Below are 17523 nucleotides of genomic sequence, written 5' to 3'. Positions count from 1 at the left end.
TTATTATTTTAATAACCATATAATTATTTTACACAGGTAAAAGTAAAAAGTAATTCATTAATATTTTACTTTGAGTAAAACTTACTTAGTTCCAGTTTTACAGCCGGAAGATATCTGTTCTGTGGTGCACAAAGGACAAGAGGACACTTATTTCTCCAATGACATATTAAATTATATCCTCGTAATTTATTATGCAATTATAAAATAAAACATGTCCACAGATGAGATTTAAAACACTTGGAGAGATAAATTTGTAATCTGAGTGCAGACCATGCCATGGTGTTCAACTTGTTCACCATCATCTGCTGCTTCAGAGCCGGTGATGAGCATTTCGGTCTGTTCACTGACTCTTTTCTTAAAGAGAGCCCAAATACAAAAATCTATGTGAAGCAACATTTATATGCATTTATTTATCATCTTAGTTATACCTGCTGCTGTAAGATTTTAAACAAGCACAAAACAAAAAATCAAAACTAAAAGTTTTTAAAGTCAGTCAGTGCTCTGCCTTTATACGAGGATCAAATGTTGGCGTTTGAATTTTCAAATGAAAGCCTAGTTTTAACTTACAAAACAAACATGTTTTAAACTCATCACCACAGGCTGCAGGTCTGAGTCTCTCTGAGCCAACAGCTAACAGCAGGATGAAGCAGCTTCCTTCCTTTGACTTGGAGCCAAACAAGGACCTGTCTGAAGAGTTTTGCTCCAGGCTGGTGGATGAAGCAGCCACTGAGTGGGCAGAGTTTGTACACAATCTCTATAGGTTTATTTGACAGAGAAACTCTTCCTTCGCAGCTCATCTTCACTTCTAGCCAGATCATTGATCAGCTGACAGAACAGACCCAGTCTCTGTAGGTGTTACTGTGCACAGTTTTTTCTCCTCCTGATTTTAATTTATATGTTTCCATTTACATTTTTTACTCAGTAGTGGATGGGATTTCAAATGTAACTATGTACAATACTTGAAATAGAACATAGTCAGGAAAAGTAAAAGTATGGATTCAAATGATTTTTTAAAAAGTACGAAGAACACCAAAATTTATACTCAATTACAGTAACACAAGTAAATGTAATTCACTACTCTCCACATCTTGCAATATTATTGTTTAATACTATGAAGCACACACCCACGCACACCCACTCACGTATATATATGTGTGTGTGTGTGTGTGTGTGTGTGTGTGTGTGTGTATTGTGCCAATTAGGCTAATTAAGTTATACTACAATAATTAACCACAAAACTGATCCAGAAATACATCACATACATACAAGATTTAGGCTTATTATTTAGGCTGATACAGAAAAATAAACAAACAAATAAAAGATATGAAAACCAGAGGACCTTTATATAGTGTCAAAGCCTGAACCTGTACAGTTGAGGCCTCTACAGGTAAAATACACTCTTACCACTTTTACATCATGAAGAATTGCAAAGAAACAAGTGGCTTGTTTAGATGGACTAAAGTCCTGATTCTGAAAAACAAATTAAAATCTACTTTGTAAATAAAATGTTGAGTGTATCTGTGAAGTGAAAATAAGTGAACAGCGCTGGAGAATGTGATGTTGGAGGGGTAGCGGAGAGTTCAATGGCCTGTGTGGCCTTCCACTCTGTTACTCTGCTGCTTCCTCTGCTGGGAAATGTAGTCTCACTGAAAAGGGGTTAACGTTTTCCGCACTTTAGATCTGTTAGCGTTTTAATAATTAATTAAAACCAAACAGGTTATTTGTATAAAATGTGATCAGATGTTATTGCACTGTTTCACTGCTTGCTTACTTTATAAACGAAGGTTAGGTTGTCTCATAGAACTTCATATCCCAGAAGGCTTTTCGTTTTGTGCGCATGCTCAGTGCGGTTAAACGAAGGGGGCGAGACGGTGAGAACTATGTTGGGAGGCTAGTATGTGGCGGTGAAATTTGACATTATAACTATGAATTGTTTCGTGTTGTCGTAGAAGTTTCGGTTTAGTATCGTTTGGACTTTGTCCGACCGGCTCCGTGGGACGTTCGGTGACAACAGAGTCCCTGGGAGGCATTTTCCAAGCTTTTACTCTGGCCGGACCAGGAGTAAAGACACATAACTGTTTGATTGTTTATTTATTTATTTCACAGCCAGGATGCCGCGGGACAACAAAACTCCTCTGATCCAAAAAATAGCCAAGCAGGCCCATGTCACGTTTAAAGGCCTAAAGTCTTCCTCCAGCGGGGATGGTAAAGCTTTCACGGACAAACTGAATGAACTGATCTCCTTAGTGACCTCCATCAGAGCCGCCGACCTGAAAGTCGCTCGCCGGAAAAACAAGCCGAGCTCCGGGGCGGCGGGACTCCAGAGCCCCCCGGTCAGCTACATGCACATCTGCGAGACGGAGGCGTTCAGCATGGGGGTGTTTCTGCTGAGGAGGGGCGCCTCCATACCGCTGCACGACCACCCGGGCATGAACGGGATGCTGAAGGTCTTTCCTCCTCCTCCTCCCTTCAGTCTAAATAATCCCACCTTAAATAATCTTTTTGTTGCCATTTTAGGTCATTCTTTAGCCAGTGTAATCACCTCTGTGTAGCTGTTTCAAAATAAAAGCCTCTTAGCTGCTGCATAGTAAAACAAATATTTCATGCTGTAGAAGGTGCGTCAACTCAGTTTTATAGGGGAGGCGAAATTAAAAACGTGTCCCAGGTTAAAAGTTGAACTCGGTCAGTATTTGCTGACAGAAATAAATAAATGAAACGCCGAACATTTCCTGAAGGAATACATGCTGTCAGCTGCCCTTCATACCAGAGTTTAAAACTAAAACTAATATATTCTAAGTAACAGAGTTACAGCCATTTTGGTGACCTTATTTGTAATCTTGTACTATGTGCTAGCACTCAGAATAGGTTTTGAGGATGACTCTCAGCTACCACACCAGATTTTACCTCAATATTTCTAAACTTTCCGTGTTTGCTAAAGTTGCTTAGTGGTGGCAGTTATCTTGAATGGGTTTGACTCCAAAATGTAATCAAATACATTTTTTTTTCCTGCAAATTACATTAATATCTGTCCAGCAGTTCATGAGATATTTTGGTAACGGTACAGATAACTGAACACACACACAAACGGGCAGAAACGACATGGCCACTTCACTTTTGGTAGCATGCAGTTAAAAACCTCAACTTCTGAGGTTAAAATCAGGGATTAGAAAAGCTCAGGCAGATATTAGATGATGACACAATCTGTGGGACTGTGACAGTAATGGCACCAGAAACTAAATTAAAGATCTTCTGTGATAGCAGACCATTAGACAGTCTATCTCTACTGGTGTTCGCTTTTCCTGCCAGGGCAGACTGTTATGTGGAGTTTGCAAGAAAAAAAGGTTTGCATAGTTCCAAATTTTGTCCGACACTGATACTGTAAGGTTCTTTGACGATGTTAACTTTTCTTTTTACATGATATTGCAGTCTAGTGTTTGTCATAAAGCTTCATTACTGGGTGAACAATATTAATATTACTAATAACAGGCCCAAATATGCTATTTTTTTGTGAAAATTAAAACACGACTGAGTGTGATTATAAAGGAAACTTTTAGTAAACAGAGACTTTGACTAAAGTGTTGAGTGGCAAGAAACTACAAATTGGGATTATGAGATGATGAGATTGTGTCTTTCTGTCAGCAAAATATCTCATGAACTGCTGAACAGATTTTAATGACATTTTGAGGAAATAGTCATTGGATGTACGTCTACAACTGATTCAGTTTTAGAGGCAACCTGATTCAAGATGGCTGCCACAGACAACTGACATCAGCCAACACAAAAATAGCTCTAACTCGGTCAGTTTGACAGATTTCAAGCTAATATTTGATGTGGTAGTAGCTGAGAATCACCACCAGCACATACTCTGAGCGTGTCATTTCTCAACATAAGATGATCTTAGTTTTCAGCTCTGATATAAAGGTGGTGTGTGATATGCATTCCTTCAAGGAATTCTATCCCTTTAATTGCATCTACTTTGCTTAATTGACAAATCAAGTGTGAGATCAAATAATTATTTATCCAATACAGTATACTGTTATTTGTCTTCTTTTGAGAATTTTTTTATTTGTTTATTTTTTTCCAGGTTCTTTATGGAAAGGTCAATGTCCAATGTTTTGACAAGCTGGAGAACAGCCTTCCTGTCCCACCGCACTTTGACCCTGCCTTGACCCCGTGGCAGACGGCCTCCGTGTGGCGCGCCGAGCGCCGCCTAGTTGTGGAGTACTCAGAGAACAGCGGGCCGTGCCTCCTCACTCCGCTGCGAGATAACCTCCATCAGATTGATGCAGTGGACGGCCCCGCTGCTTTCCTGGACATCCTGGCACCTCCTTATAATCCAGATGATGGGCGGGACTGTCACTATTACAGAGTTCTGCAAAGGATGGCGAAAGAAGGAACAAACGCTGCAGCCAACGAAGAGGAAGAGAAGGAGAAAGAAAATGAGGCGTGGCTTCTTGAAATTCCTCAGCCTGAGGATTTCTGGTGTGGGGGGGAACCTTACCCAGGTCCTGCAGTTGATATCTGAGTGACACCATCGACATGTATTATAATACTCCACTAAATCTCCCCGCCTTCTTTTGATATTAGCAATTGAAACCAGCAGGACTCAATTTACAAATGCTGCCATGTTGTATTTCTGTGACCAGTCTCTGTGCACTTGATTTGGGGCTTCAGGTCCTAACTACATCCCCGCACACAATCATGATGCCGCATGAGCTTTCTTTTAGGCATGAAAAAGATTATTCCAGCTAAATATGTTAGAAAGATTTACATTTGAACTTAGTGTAGCAAGGGAAGCACTACACGAATCAACAAGAGTCAACACTGAGAAAAATTATCTGAAGTGCTTTTTTTGTTTGTTTGTTTTTTTCTTTATATAGGCAATGTCCCATTTGTTTATGTGTAGTGGGCGGGGCTTGAAAACTTGTACTGGGACCCTCCTATGGGGACTCTGTTCCTCTTCAGGGATCCCTTATGGAGTCCAGCTTTAATACATGTCGATGAGTGACACCTCTTCTACCACGGACTCCAGGACAGATTCTCCTTCCAGAGGAATGCCAAGTATTTAAATCATTTCCCACTTTCCCAAAACAGTTCCTATGGCAGTACCATAAAAAAGGAGCCCAATTTTCTTAAGCAGCCTGGTTGTTCACAAGTCACCAACTGAGCTGGCCACGTCTCGCAGCAGTGTGGGGGGTTTAGAAATGAAGCCAGCATTGTGAACCGTGGAGTGTAACTCAGCGGTGTTGATGTGGAGAACTACACATAAAATTTGTGTTGGACAGCTTGCGTTTGATTGCGCATATCGTCTGTCAGTCCTGCCCTGTGTCACCACCTCAGGACGTCATGCCGGCTCGCCCTTTTCATGTATCAACTGTGACGGCTCTGTCTCTACCTCACCTGGCGGCTCAGAAGCATAACAGCAGTAGATTCACTTCAACCCTCGATCCTTTCATAAATCCCATTGAGACAGGAAAGGACTTGAAGTGCTTTGTTAAAGGAACTGTTGTTACCTGAAAATCAGCAGAAATTGGTGCCTTGCTAATGAACACTACAATATGTAAAAGGCATAAAACTACCCCTAACCCTGATGTAGTATTTTTCTTGAGACCATTATGTTGCCTTGTACACAAATTAATGTTTATTACTCAAACAGTATGTGAGTAATGGGGTGTTTTTACACTCTCTGTGTTCTGTGAGGCTTAGAAGCTTTTTTTCATCATATACTGTATATTTGCCTTGGAGAACCTCCACATTGTGATGTGCCTTTATTCCAAAGTTTGTAACTCAAGGCCTTCTAGCCTCATTTATACCTATCAGGAAGACCATTTCTGTTGTATACACTCTTTTCTTCCTCCAAAGTGCACACATGTACCTTATATTGTAACGCCTTTTAACTAATTCTAGATATTATAGTTTCTTAACAGGTCTCTTATTACATAGAACAAAAAGCTGCTGTTCTGTGATGTGTTGTACTGTCACCTCCCTTGACTGAGTCCAGAGGACTGCAGACTGCCTACCACATACAACACCATCAATTGTTCCTCTGTGATCTGAAGAACATAATTAGAAATGAAAGCTGTGATCAACACCGTTGACATTTCATGGTAAGAAGACACACTATCTGAACTGTCCTTTACACCTTTAAACACTACCATTCCAATTGGGCTACCGTTCGTTATCTAAAGAATAACTAGCCAACTTTAACTCTTACACAAGTGTCAGCAGTAATGATGTTATTTTAATGTTGAATGTATGTGGAACAATAAAACATGAGGATGCTTAAAGATAATCCTCGTCCTTCATCATTTGTCTCCTATCAATCCATCATCTGCTGCTCATCTGGGGCCGCGCAATGAAAGCAACGTCCTGAGCAGAAATCCGGACATTGGATAAATCTGGTTAAATCAACGATAAATGAGTTCTGCAAGGTTCAATTTTAGGACCATTGCTTTTACCAATGTATAATAATGATTTTGCTGAAAGCTGTAAAGCCGTTTAGAGCCAAATGTATGCAGATGATGTTATCATATATGTGACGAAAGACTCCAGAGTTACTGAACAGACAAATGGTGGGGCGGTCTTAGAGGGCTAAGAATCAGGTTTTGTATCTGAACTGAACCAAAACTGTCTTACTGTGTTTTACAGTCAGACATAAAGTCAGTCATACTAAATATCCAACAAAATGGCCAATTTTTACATGTTCAATCTAACTATATGTTTTATTATTTCAAAGTGAGATGCTTATATTACCCCAAACTATAGGCCTACGTACTGCAGCTCAGAGTTTCAATTTGATTTTATTCTTTATTTGACTTGGTTTTTTTTTTCCTTCCTTCTAAAATGTAAAAAAAAAAATTCTTATATATTTTGTAATTAATGCCTTAATTTAACAAATTGTAGATTTTTATATGTAGGATTTATTTCAAACTTAATGACTTGTGTTTGATTTATTTTACGTTTAGAAATGGTTTCAAACCCCTGATCTGAACAGAACAAGTCCCCATTTTACCTCATATAAAGGAATTGTTTCCTGTGTTGCAGCATTTGTAACATGTTAATTTAAACTTGTCTATGTGCTAGTCTTGTAACATATGATACAATGAATAACCATAAATAACTCTGCTATGACTCAAATAAAAATAACCACATCCTGGTGATTATTCACACACATTAAGAATGAAGGAGAAAAAGTGTCACCATTTTACTGTCCATATATGTAGTGCCACAGACAACAAGAAAAGTGGGATTTTTTTTTTTTAAGGAAGGGTGAATTGCTAACTAAACAATGAATTTGGTGTTCTATTATTGACACAATAAATTTATCTCAAAATCAGTACTTCTAGTTAATTTAACCATCAAAATGAACAAGTTTTATTGTATTAAAGCAGTAATATGTGCTATTAAAGCAACTAAAGATTAAACAATATAAGATGTTGTGCCTGCATTCAAAAGATCAACAATGAGGCCAGAATAAAAAGGGAAATAACACACAGGTATGTGCATACATGTATGTGCACCATTTTTTATTTTTAACGATCTGTTTTGTTCCGCGTGGTTTTTGGTAAAGACACCTGAAAACAAACCCGTCAGATCAAGTTGAAAGCCTTGGTATTAGTTTCAACTCGACATTTAAATTTCAGATACCAAAGCCTGTACTCTGTCATCCCAAAAACACAGCCAGATTTCCACTGACTGTCTCTCAGAACGATACAGTCCATGTCCTTATCACCTGCAGGGACAATGGTGGGAACACTCTGAGAAATCTTCCTAAGAGTGTAGAACAGTATAACTCTGAGTGTAGACAAATATAACTCTGAGTTTAAAACATACTCAACTGATCAACTGTTGACAAAATCCAGAAAGGGATCTCACATCCCATCTGTTTTAAAGTCTCTTGCTTTCTGTCTGGTTTGGGATTCATGTTAAATTGTTTTGTTGGTTTTTAAGGTTGCATGTGACCAGACCAGATTCCTCAGGTCCTCTGGAAAATGTTTTCTAATCGTACCTAAAGTTAGACCTGAAACCCGCGGTGAGGTGTCTCGCCTGTGGAGCAGCCTTCCTTAGGACCTGAGGACAGTTTGGTTTTTATTCCATTACTTACAAACTTTAGCAAATCTGATGGTGATTTTATTGTAATCTTAGTTTGACTCCTGATTAAATTATAAGTGAATGTCATTTAGCTGGAGTTGGAGAGTGTTACTGGGAGACGGATGTCGATTTCATCTCCGTAACTTGTGGTGCTCCCTCAGTTTCTGCAGTCACTCCATGTTTCAGTCACCATTGTCTATTCCTTTGACAACTTATTGCTGTCTTAAATAATTCTGATGTATTTGATTTTATCACTTTGTGTCACACTCCACTGTGTGAAAGGTGCTTTATGAAGAAGGTTTGATTGATTGATTGAAATCTTTTGAAGCCATTACCATCCATGAAGACAAGGATTGAAACTAACATTATTTTTTTAGATTTAAACAATCAGTTTAAGTGGAATCGGCTGATAAATTGAATAAATTTAACAATTTATTTCATACATAGAAGTAGTTGCATATGGCAATTATTCCAATAGGCGTGATTAGTCCATAGGATGAAAACCCTGAAAACTTAAAAAAATAAAATAAAATAATAATAATATTGTGAAAAGAACCAACCAAAAGAGTTTAGTGAAAGAACAATTATTGTTTGTTTGCTTGTTGTTTTAAATGCACAACGCTAGGAAAATACCCCCTTATTAAAATATATATATATTTCTTCACTTGATAACAAGAATGCAGAAAAAGAAAGGAGTGAAAAAGTCGAACCTGTCTGGTTCTGTGACGGCGCGCGGACTTGTTCTGTTGTGGGTTTTCCGCGCTCTTTGGGTTCTTAGATCAGTGTCTGATAATAACCTAAATAAAAAGTGAGTGGGTTCCAGTCTGAGTCAAACAAGCCGCTGGTGACGCAACGAGGGATTTTACCCATTTCATTTTTTTCCAACATCAACATTTATTTATATGTGTGTGTGTGTGTGTGTGTGTGTGTGTGTGAGAGAGAGAGAGAGAGAGAGAGAGAAAGAGAGAGAGAGAGAGAGAGAGGAGGTTCTTCTGGTAATAAAATCAACTATTTTTGTCATCCTCGCCTTTTAATGAGTCTCAAACACAACAAACAGCTCAATATACTTACAGGTTTGTTTTTTAAAACACACAAAGAAAAATTTATAGGAGTTACACGAGACCGGTGCGTACAAAAATAGACTGTCTTTACACAGATTTACATTAGGAGCGTCCTTGAAGTCCAACAGACACAGCAAGGCACTGAAAACAAACACGTTCAAAATCAAATCTTTGTCAGTCAGAAACGTCATTTATTTGTACTTTTTTAAACGTTATTGCGGTTATTTCGCATTAGTTGGGAATGTTTTGAATCCCCCTTATAAATTAGGTTATGAATGGCTGTATTTACTTGTATTTTCAGGAGGCAAAGTGCATTCATAAGTCTGTGAGTTCTGGACGTGCGTCATGACGCACGGCTGCCCAAAAGTTCCGGTCCAGTTTCCGGCCGGCAGCGCTCGGTCCCACAACAGTTTCTGATTCTCTTGACTTGTCAGGAGTTAGTGTGCGTCGCGCTGCTGCCATGGCGACCGGTGCCCGGACTTAAGAACAGATCCCGGCGCCGGGCGGCCGCTCCAGCGCGGAGGAGTTGCTGGAGGAGGACGTGGACGCGGAAGACACCGTGGAGGACTTTCTGTCCTTCTGTCTCAGGTGGATCTTAGTGTGTCGCTTCCGCTCGTCGCTGCGCGCGAACTTGCGGCCACAGAAGTCGCAGGCGAACGGCTTCTCGCCCGTGTGCGTGCGGATGTGCGTGGTGAGGTGGTCGCTGCGGCTGAAGTTGCGCATGCAGATGCGGCACTGGAAGGGCTTGTGTCCGGTGTGGATGCGGATGTGTCGGGTGAGTTCGTCCGAGCGCGAGAATCTCCGGTCGCAGCCCTCGGCCGGACATGGGTACGGCCGCTCGTGGATTGGTGTTTTGCTGGGCCGGTTCGGGTACTTCCTCGGCCGCAGGATGGGCCTCAGGGGCAGGTTCTGCGGGCTGTAGGCTGAGGGGAGCCTCGGCTGCCCTGCCTCGGAGCCGCCGCCGCCGCCGCCCGGACCCCCCAACGTAAAGTTCCTGATAGTGTTCAGTGGGGTCAAGGGTGGGGGGACTCGGAAGGTGTCCAGCGGGCACGGGACGAACGGCTTCCGGTCTTGGATCGCCGCCGTGTGCATGTCCCGCTGGCATGCCGGCTGGAAGAAGCCCGAGTAGTCGGGGATGATGGGGAAAAGCCCCGGGGGGTCTGAGCTGGGCTGCTTGGGGGAGGAGTAGGAGGGAGGCGGGTAGGAGGAGGTGGACAGGAACGCCGAGGGGTCCTGGTACACCTCCCCGCAGCCGGAGGAGGAGGAGTAGGGAGGCGGGGGGGAGTACAGGTGGTGGTGGTGGTGGTGGTCCATGTCCGCCTGGCTCTGCGCCGCCATGGTGCAGCTCAGAGCTCCGCTGGAGAAGTGATGAGGAGATCCCGGTGAAGCCGGGGAGGAGGACGCTGAGGAAGAGGGGGGAGGGGGAGGAGGAGGCGGCGGCTGGGCCATGTTGAAGATGCCCGAGACGATGTTGATGACCCCCTCGGGGTTCCAGTTACCGGGATACTGGGAGTCAATGGAGAATTTCCCCATGTAGGTGAAGGTCTGGTTCCGATGGGAGGCGGGCTGGGAGAAGCCGCTGGAGTAGGAGAGGTCCACTGAGCGTTTGTCTGCGCTCATGTCGGCTCCCATCAGGCCATCTGAGGAGAAAAACACACCCGAGGGTCAACGAGCTGTACAGGAAAGAGACAGCTGTGTTGTGCCCAAATCTGTTCCCCGTGAGAAACACCCCGCAACCAGAAGATATATTGGACATATTGACATAGAAATCTCATCAACCATCAGAATGTGTTTCCCCTGCTAAGTTACAAAATGATGATTTTAGCACTTTTTTTAAATAGTATTGAAAACAACAAAACTTCCAGGACGAAGTTGGTGTGGAGACAGATTTTGATACACCTGTTACGCTAAGACTGCTCTGTCAAATTATCCAACTACAACCCTTTTGATATCTAGTTGTTTTTGTACATGTCAAGCATTAAACTGTTTATTTTATTTTATCATGCAACAGATTTCAAAATAAATAAATAAGTAAAAATCAAAGTAAAAAGTTTTCTCACCTGCCGCCACATTAATCTGTTCGTAATGCGCTCCAAGGTCCGCGTTGGGGAAGATGGTGACAGACGTCGGCAGGCTGGTCGCGATGTCGTCCATGGAGAAGACGCTGTCCGCCACGGGGTGCCCGAACCCCCCCAGGTTCAGCGGCACTTTCTCCAGGGTTTTAGCCGTCATAATGTTCTCTCTCGCGCTCTCTCTCGTTCTCTCTCTCTCTCTCTCTCTCTCTTTCTCTCTCGCTCGCTCTCTCTTCAGCCTCTTCTCCGTGCAGCTGTGGGTGCGCGTGGAACCCGCTCAGGTTACCACTGCGTCATGTCTGTGTCGGTCGCCGCAGAGAAGATGTACTCCTGTCATTAAACTTAGAGTCACAGAAGCGGGGGCCCCGGTGCCTCTGTGTTTATATAAGGAACTTTTTGAATGCGCCGCGACGTCATTTGAAAGTGGGAGGGGCGAAGAGGACCCAGAACGGAGAGGGCGCAGACGATTCTGATTGGCTGGGAGGCTCCGTGACGTCGACAAAGGGAATCACTTGTGAATGGAGAGCTTCACCACAGATAAGAACCCCCCCCTCACGCCTGCTGTAAACTATAACCCCACCCCTTTTATCGCCCGCCGCCAAGGCGAAGACTGAGCAAGCATGTTCTTGTGGTGTTAGCAAAATGTCTAATAAATCACTGAACGGATTTTATTGAAACTCACAGAACGTAGTCATTTGGCTGACATCTACAACTGAATGACCTTTCGAGTTAACATGATGTAAGTTGGCCGCCACAGCTAACCCAGCTTAGGAAAAACAAATATGGCTATAACTCTGTCAGTTTTACAGATCTAGACCCAATATTTGGTGTGGTAGTAGCTGAGACTAATCTCCACCCTAAACTCTAAGCACTAACTGACGTGAACTATTGTAGCCAACTGTGTCTGTCTGTTAGCAAAATATCTCATGAACCACTGGAAGTAATTTAATGAAACTCTCAGAAAACAATCATTAGACATTCATAAACAACTGGTTAACTCTAGGGACAATCCAGCTCAAGATGATGGCCACAGCTAACCGAGCTTAGAAAATGTACAAATGACTACAATTCAGTCAAATATATATATATATATATATATATATATATATATATATATATAATTGAGCTAATTTTTAGTATGGATGTAGCTGAGAGCAATTTGCAACACTTTAAGTGCTACTCATTGCGCAAAATAGTTCCTTAAAACTATAGCATTAACTGTCAGAGTCCATTCTATTTGTCTGTTAGCAAAATATCTCGTGAACCACAATTCGGGTTTTATTGAAACTTTCAGAGCGTAATCATTTGATACACCTCTACAACTGATTAAGGTTTGGAGTCAATCCACTTCAAGATGGCTGCCACAGCTATCTGACAATAGCAAACACAAAATTGGCTATACCTCAGTCAATTTAACAGATATTAAACTAAAATTTGATGTGGTAGTAACTGAAAAATTTTCAAAACACATACTCCAAGCGTGACATCTCGCGCTATATCGCATGAAATCGCGTGTATCCTGTTATTTTCAAGATTTGACCAAAATCACTACAGCTGCATTTATTATCATAAGATGATCTTAGCTGAAAGTCTGGCATAAAAGGCGGCGGGCGATATGCATTCATTCATGGAATGCTAGACCTTTAATTTTTTCTTCTCTTTTCTTATACATCACAATCAGTCTCAATGAAAGATGAAAAGGAAAGCTCGGGTTGAGCGTCTGAAGCCATAAATGGCCAAATCCGGTACACAGAAAAACGCCTCTAGTTCCATATTTGGTTTGAAGTTCCGGAAACTGCTCATCGGAAAGTGACGAGTCTCTCCGAGCTGAGAGACAGGTGAGAGGCGGAACCACAGTCAAATGAGACGGACAGAAGAGCGGAATGTATTCCTGAGTTCAGTAGGCTCGGAAACTTCTGACGGCTTCATTTGACTATGCTCGAGGAAAGACTAGATTTAGTTCACTCACTTGTTAACTAGAGTCATTTGGATGTATTTTTAGAGTTTAGGAAAAAGGAAAACAATTTTTATAGAGGTGGTGGGCAGCGTAAAACTAACACACACTGGGCTATAAATAAAAACTGAAAAAAGAAACCATGTGGCCACTAAAAAGAAAAAAAAATAGAATAAAAAAATATTGTCTACCAACATGCATTAAACTCTCATTATTTGTCACAAAATATGATTTAGTGACAAGTAGCAGCATTTGAAACAACTTTATCCAAACATGTTTAGAAATAAAAGCCTTGCATTCCTTGAACATAATCTTAAAAATACTGAAGTTTACTTTTAATAAATTTAGAAAATTAACGCCATGTTGTTTACAAGTGCAAGGGCTCTAATTGAAAAAGACGGCATGGAAGATATTGTAGCCTGTAGGTGGATGGGGCTAACACTGAAGACAATGTCCATTTTTTTTTTAAATTGGGATTTCTGCCTATGACTCAAGATGTATACTGTGAATGGGTTCCACCTACAACCATACCAAATTTTAGTTAAATATCTGTACATTTACCAAGGTTACAGCCATTTTTGTGTTGGCTAAGGTCAATTAGTTGTGGCAGCCATCTTGAATGGGGTTGACTTCAAAAGCTAATCAGTTGTTGACTTTTTTGATTACTTTTTGATAGTTTCATCCAAATTTGTGCTGTTTTTCAAAAGATATTTTGCTAACAGACAGACAAACAAACAAAAACATTCAGAAAAACATACGTGTCCTTTTGCCTTTGGCAGTGGGTTGTAATAAGCAAAAAACTAACAAACACAAAATGCATATTATTAATGCTATATTTACTATGTCTATCAAATTCCATATGTTGTAATTCCAAAAACCAAAAAATTAAAAATAAAATTTTCTTTTTAAACATAGGGATAGAAAGCAAATGCTTAACAATTCCTTCTTCTATTTAACACATAATATCTCATTCAATTATCCATATTTAGTATATGTTACAGTCATCATAAGGTGTGCCACTCAGATATTTAGCACCATTTTTTTGTTTTGCTTTATGCCTGTTGTTGTTGTTTATAGATAATTTTATTCTGTTTATTCTCAGGTAATTGTGACAATAGAGCATTTGTTCCAGTTCCAAAAGTAAAGGAAATAAAGGAAGGGAAAACACTGCATGCCCTCCTGTGGCCTCTTTAGGAAGACTACTCTCTCTCTGTTTTTCTCTCTCTCTCACACGCGCACACTCACACTGAATGTTCTGCCCTGTTTGATTGTGAAAAGTCCCTCTGTGGGCGGAGAAAAATGATCGACAGAAAACTGAAAATACTGGGCACCTTGGGTGGAATACACTTTCCATTTAGTCTGCTTGTGTGTTTGTGTTGCACTGCCACAACACACACACTCACCGCAGACTTGTTGTGATCTAAATATAGCTGACCTGAAGCTTTACCTGACTGGTGAAAAGTCAAATGTTCATTGTGAAGGAACTTTTTTTTTTCTCACACTTCATCAATAAATCCAGCCACTGGTGACACAAACTGCTAAATGAACAGAGAGTTAGTCCTCACTATTTCTGTACTGAGATTAGTTTCAGCAGGCAGATATCAACATGCTCTTCATCAGAGTCTACTAAATGTCTGGAAGAATTATCTGATTTATTCTGAGTTAAGAAGGAGAGGATGATAATGGATCTTAAGGTTAAGGAGATACATTTCAGGCAAATGACCAGGTCAGCTTAGGACCTAAAACTATAAATACAAAAAAATAACAATAACTCCACATCTAAAATAAATAATAAAAATAGCCATTTCACACATGAAGTATAGTGAAACTAGAAAATGTAATAATCTAAGCTCAATAAGGCTTGGATTTTGTTGTATGAGCTGATTAAGAAACAGAATCTATACAACATATTTCTCATATTGATGGTTAATGTGTCCCTAAATTAAAAAGTTGTAAGCAAAATTTGTGAACAGCTGCCAACTACGTGCATTTGTTTACCTATGAAAACAACTGAAGTGACCAATGGTGATATCCATGAAAGAACCGGATGGGATCAAGAAGTTAGACAATTTTAGTTAGCTGCTATGTGCTTTTTGCTCAGATTTGTTGAGAAAAGTATGCAGATAAACTTTTTTTCAGAGGATTCTACTACATTGTTTACAATGAGTGCTTATGCACATTTCAGAATGAGTAAATAATACCTTTAGCAGCAGTCCTAAAACAGGACCTTGTGGAACTCTACTTTGAATGAGTCGGATGAGGCAGGAACACGGATGGAGAATAAGGAGGATGGGAAGGGGTTGTTAGTTCTAATAAAACGTTATTATTTGTTTTACTCATTTTAAATTTAGTCAGTTTAAAACATCTTTAAATGAAGACTCATACCTGTATTGTTCTTTCGGTCTTGTAATCCTGAGGCTGTGGGTTTGAGCCCAGGTTGTGTCAGGAAGGACTTTCAGCACAAAGCAAATTCCCAAATCTTTCATGCAAGTTCACTTGCTTTGGTGACCCCTGAAGAAGGGAGCAGCTAAAAAAAATAAATAAATAAAATAAATACCTGATTTGTTCTTTTACTGTTTAGGCAAGTTCAGTTTATTTCTCAATCTTATCGTTGTTGCTGTTTCTACTGCACAGGCTTCAGATCATTTCACTGGTTCTAGCAGCAGTAAAGCATAATGAAAGTGAATGAATAATGCCATAATTACATACAGTTTGTCTTCTCCACCTTTAGTTTTGTGTCTTTACATCTAACATAAGGCATGACTAATGAAACAACAGAAACAACACACAGGTCTGGAGTCTAATGGTGACACACAGCTTTCACATTTATCACTGTAGTTGTCAATATGTTCATTCATTAAGATTTGTGTGTGTGTGTGTGGGGGGGGGGTGAAAGCGGAAGCTTGTAGCAAATGTCGGAGTTCTCCCTTCTGATACTGACAGAAAATAATAATAAACAAAAAACTAAAGGCAAATTGTCAATTCGTTCTAAATTAAAGGCCTAGCAGTCCTTAAAAGACAGCATATTGCCCGCTGCCTTTTGTGTCAGTTTTAAGATCATCTCCTGATGACAAATGATGTAATGTGATATTGGGAGACGTCACTCAGAGTATGTGTTGTGAAAGACTCCCAGCTACTACCACAACAAATTGTAGCTCATTATCTGTAAAACTGAGTTATAGCCATTTTTGTATTTTCTAAGGTCAGTTGGCTGTGGCAGCCCGCTTGATTTGGGCTGTCACCAAATGTTAATCAGTCCTAGAGGTGCATTCAATAATTATTTTCTGCAAGTTTCATTAAAATCAATTCAGTGGATCATGATATATTTTGCTAACAAACACATAGACAGACACAGGAAAAGACATTATTGTCTGTCAGGTGATAAAAACGACAAATATGGGGGGCAGGGCATCCTCTGCTGTGAAGTTGAGAGACCAGGACAGCTCCTCAATGGTACAGACTCACGTTTATTTATTTAATTTTTTTTTATTTTTATTTTTTTTATTTTTTTTTGGGGGGGGGTGACATGAATGGAGATGATGACTTATGTAAAGACTGTCACCTCCTGGTGAAGGGGTGTGGCTGTGACACAAAGTGTTTGTCAGGTGTTACGCGGTGCCTCAGGATTACAAGACTGCGGCACTGACCGCCGAGCACCCGGAGCCCCATCTATATGTGTCTATAAAGACTTTTCAGATTTTAAAACTCTCCAGTGAGTTACTTATTTTGTCTTGAACCTGAGATTTCGTTGTAACATGAATCTAAAGCTAGCAGGACACTTTGCACAAATCTTAAGCATGACAAATATCTTTGTCATAATTATTACTGACACTGCAGCTGTTGTTTTCTGGACCAGCTGGTTGTGATTTAAGTTTGAAAACTTGAGTATTTCTTTAAACAAGGACAATACATGACAAAATGTTAACCATTGCTCAGGCTTCTGTTTTTCTTTTTTGTTTGTTTCTGTTCAATAACAAAAAAAAAAAACGTTCTTAAACCACTGAGACACTCTCCCCCTTTGTCTGTTCAGTAACTCTGCAGCTTGTTATGGAGTGTTTATAGTTACATATACTATATAATAAGATCATCTGCATACATTTGGCTCTGAACATCTTCAAAACTTTCATGCTAATAACTAATGTACAAGCAAAAAAGAAATGGTCTTATAATGGAAGCTTGTGGAAAATCTATTTTGCTATTTCCAAAGGTTGGTTTCATCCTTTTTTAAAAAAAAAAACAAAAGTCCATTATTGAAAAAAAAAGAAAACCTTTAAATAGTGTGATATAATTATAATCTGTAGTCAGCACAGTGTTTTTTTATTTTTTGTCATGTATGAAAAGAGCA

The 17523-nt window shown here is 40.2% G+C and overlaps 2 protein-coding genes across 2 annotated transcripts; one reads left to right on the top strand and one right to left on the bottom strand.

Moving 5' to 3' along the window:
• Nucleotides 1–1850: 1850 nt before the first annotated feature.
• On the top strand, nt 1851–6292 carry adoa (2-aminoethanethiol (cysteamine) dioxygenase a). Its single transcript, XM_037974549.1, has 2 exons — nt 1851–2447; nt 4085–6292. The coding sequence occupies exons 1-2, from the start codon at nt 2112–2114 to the stop codon at nt 4523–4525; spliced, it is 777 nt and encodes a 258-aa protein (XP_037830477.1). The 5' UTR covers nt 1851–2111; the 3' UTR covers nt 4526–6292.
• Nucleotides 6293–9102: 2810 nt separating this feature from the next.
• On the bottom strand, nt 9103–11587 carry egr2b (early growth response 2b). Its single transcript, XM_017431837.3, has 2 exons — nt 11213–11587; nt 9103–10792 (listed from the first exon to the last, which is right to left on the bottom strand). Exons 1-2 carry the CDS (start codon nt 11382–11384, stop codon nt 9633–9635), a joined length of 1332 nt encoding a protein of 443 aa, XP_017287326.1. The 5' UTR covers nt 11385–11587; the 3' UTR covers nt 9103–9632.
• Nucleotides 11588–17523: the final 5936 nt, after the last annotated feature.

The sequence above is a fragment of the Kryptolebias marmoratus genome, linkage group LG2, assembly GCF_001649575.2.
Source record: "Kryptolebias marmoratus isolate JLee-2015 linkage group LG2, ASM164957v2, whole genome shotgun sequence".
Taxonomy (NCBI): domain Eukaryota; kingdom Metazoa; phylum Chordata; class Actinopteri; order Cyprinodontiformes; family Rivulidae; genus Kryptolebias; species Kryptolebias marmoratus.
Note: the sequence above shows the minus strand (reverse complement) of the source record. Positions and strands in the feature narration are given on the sequence as shown.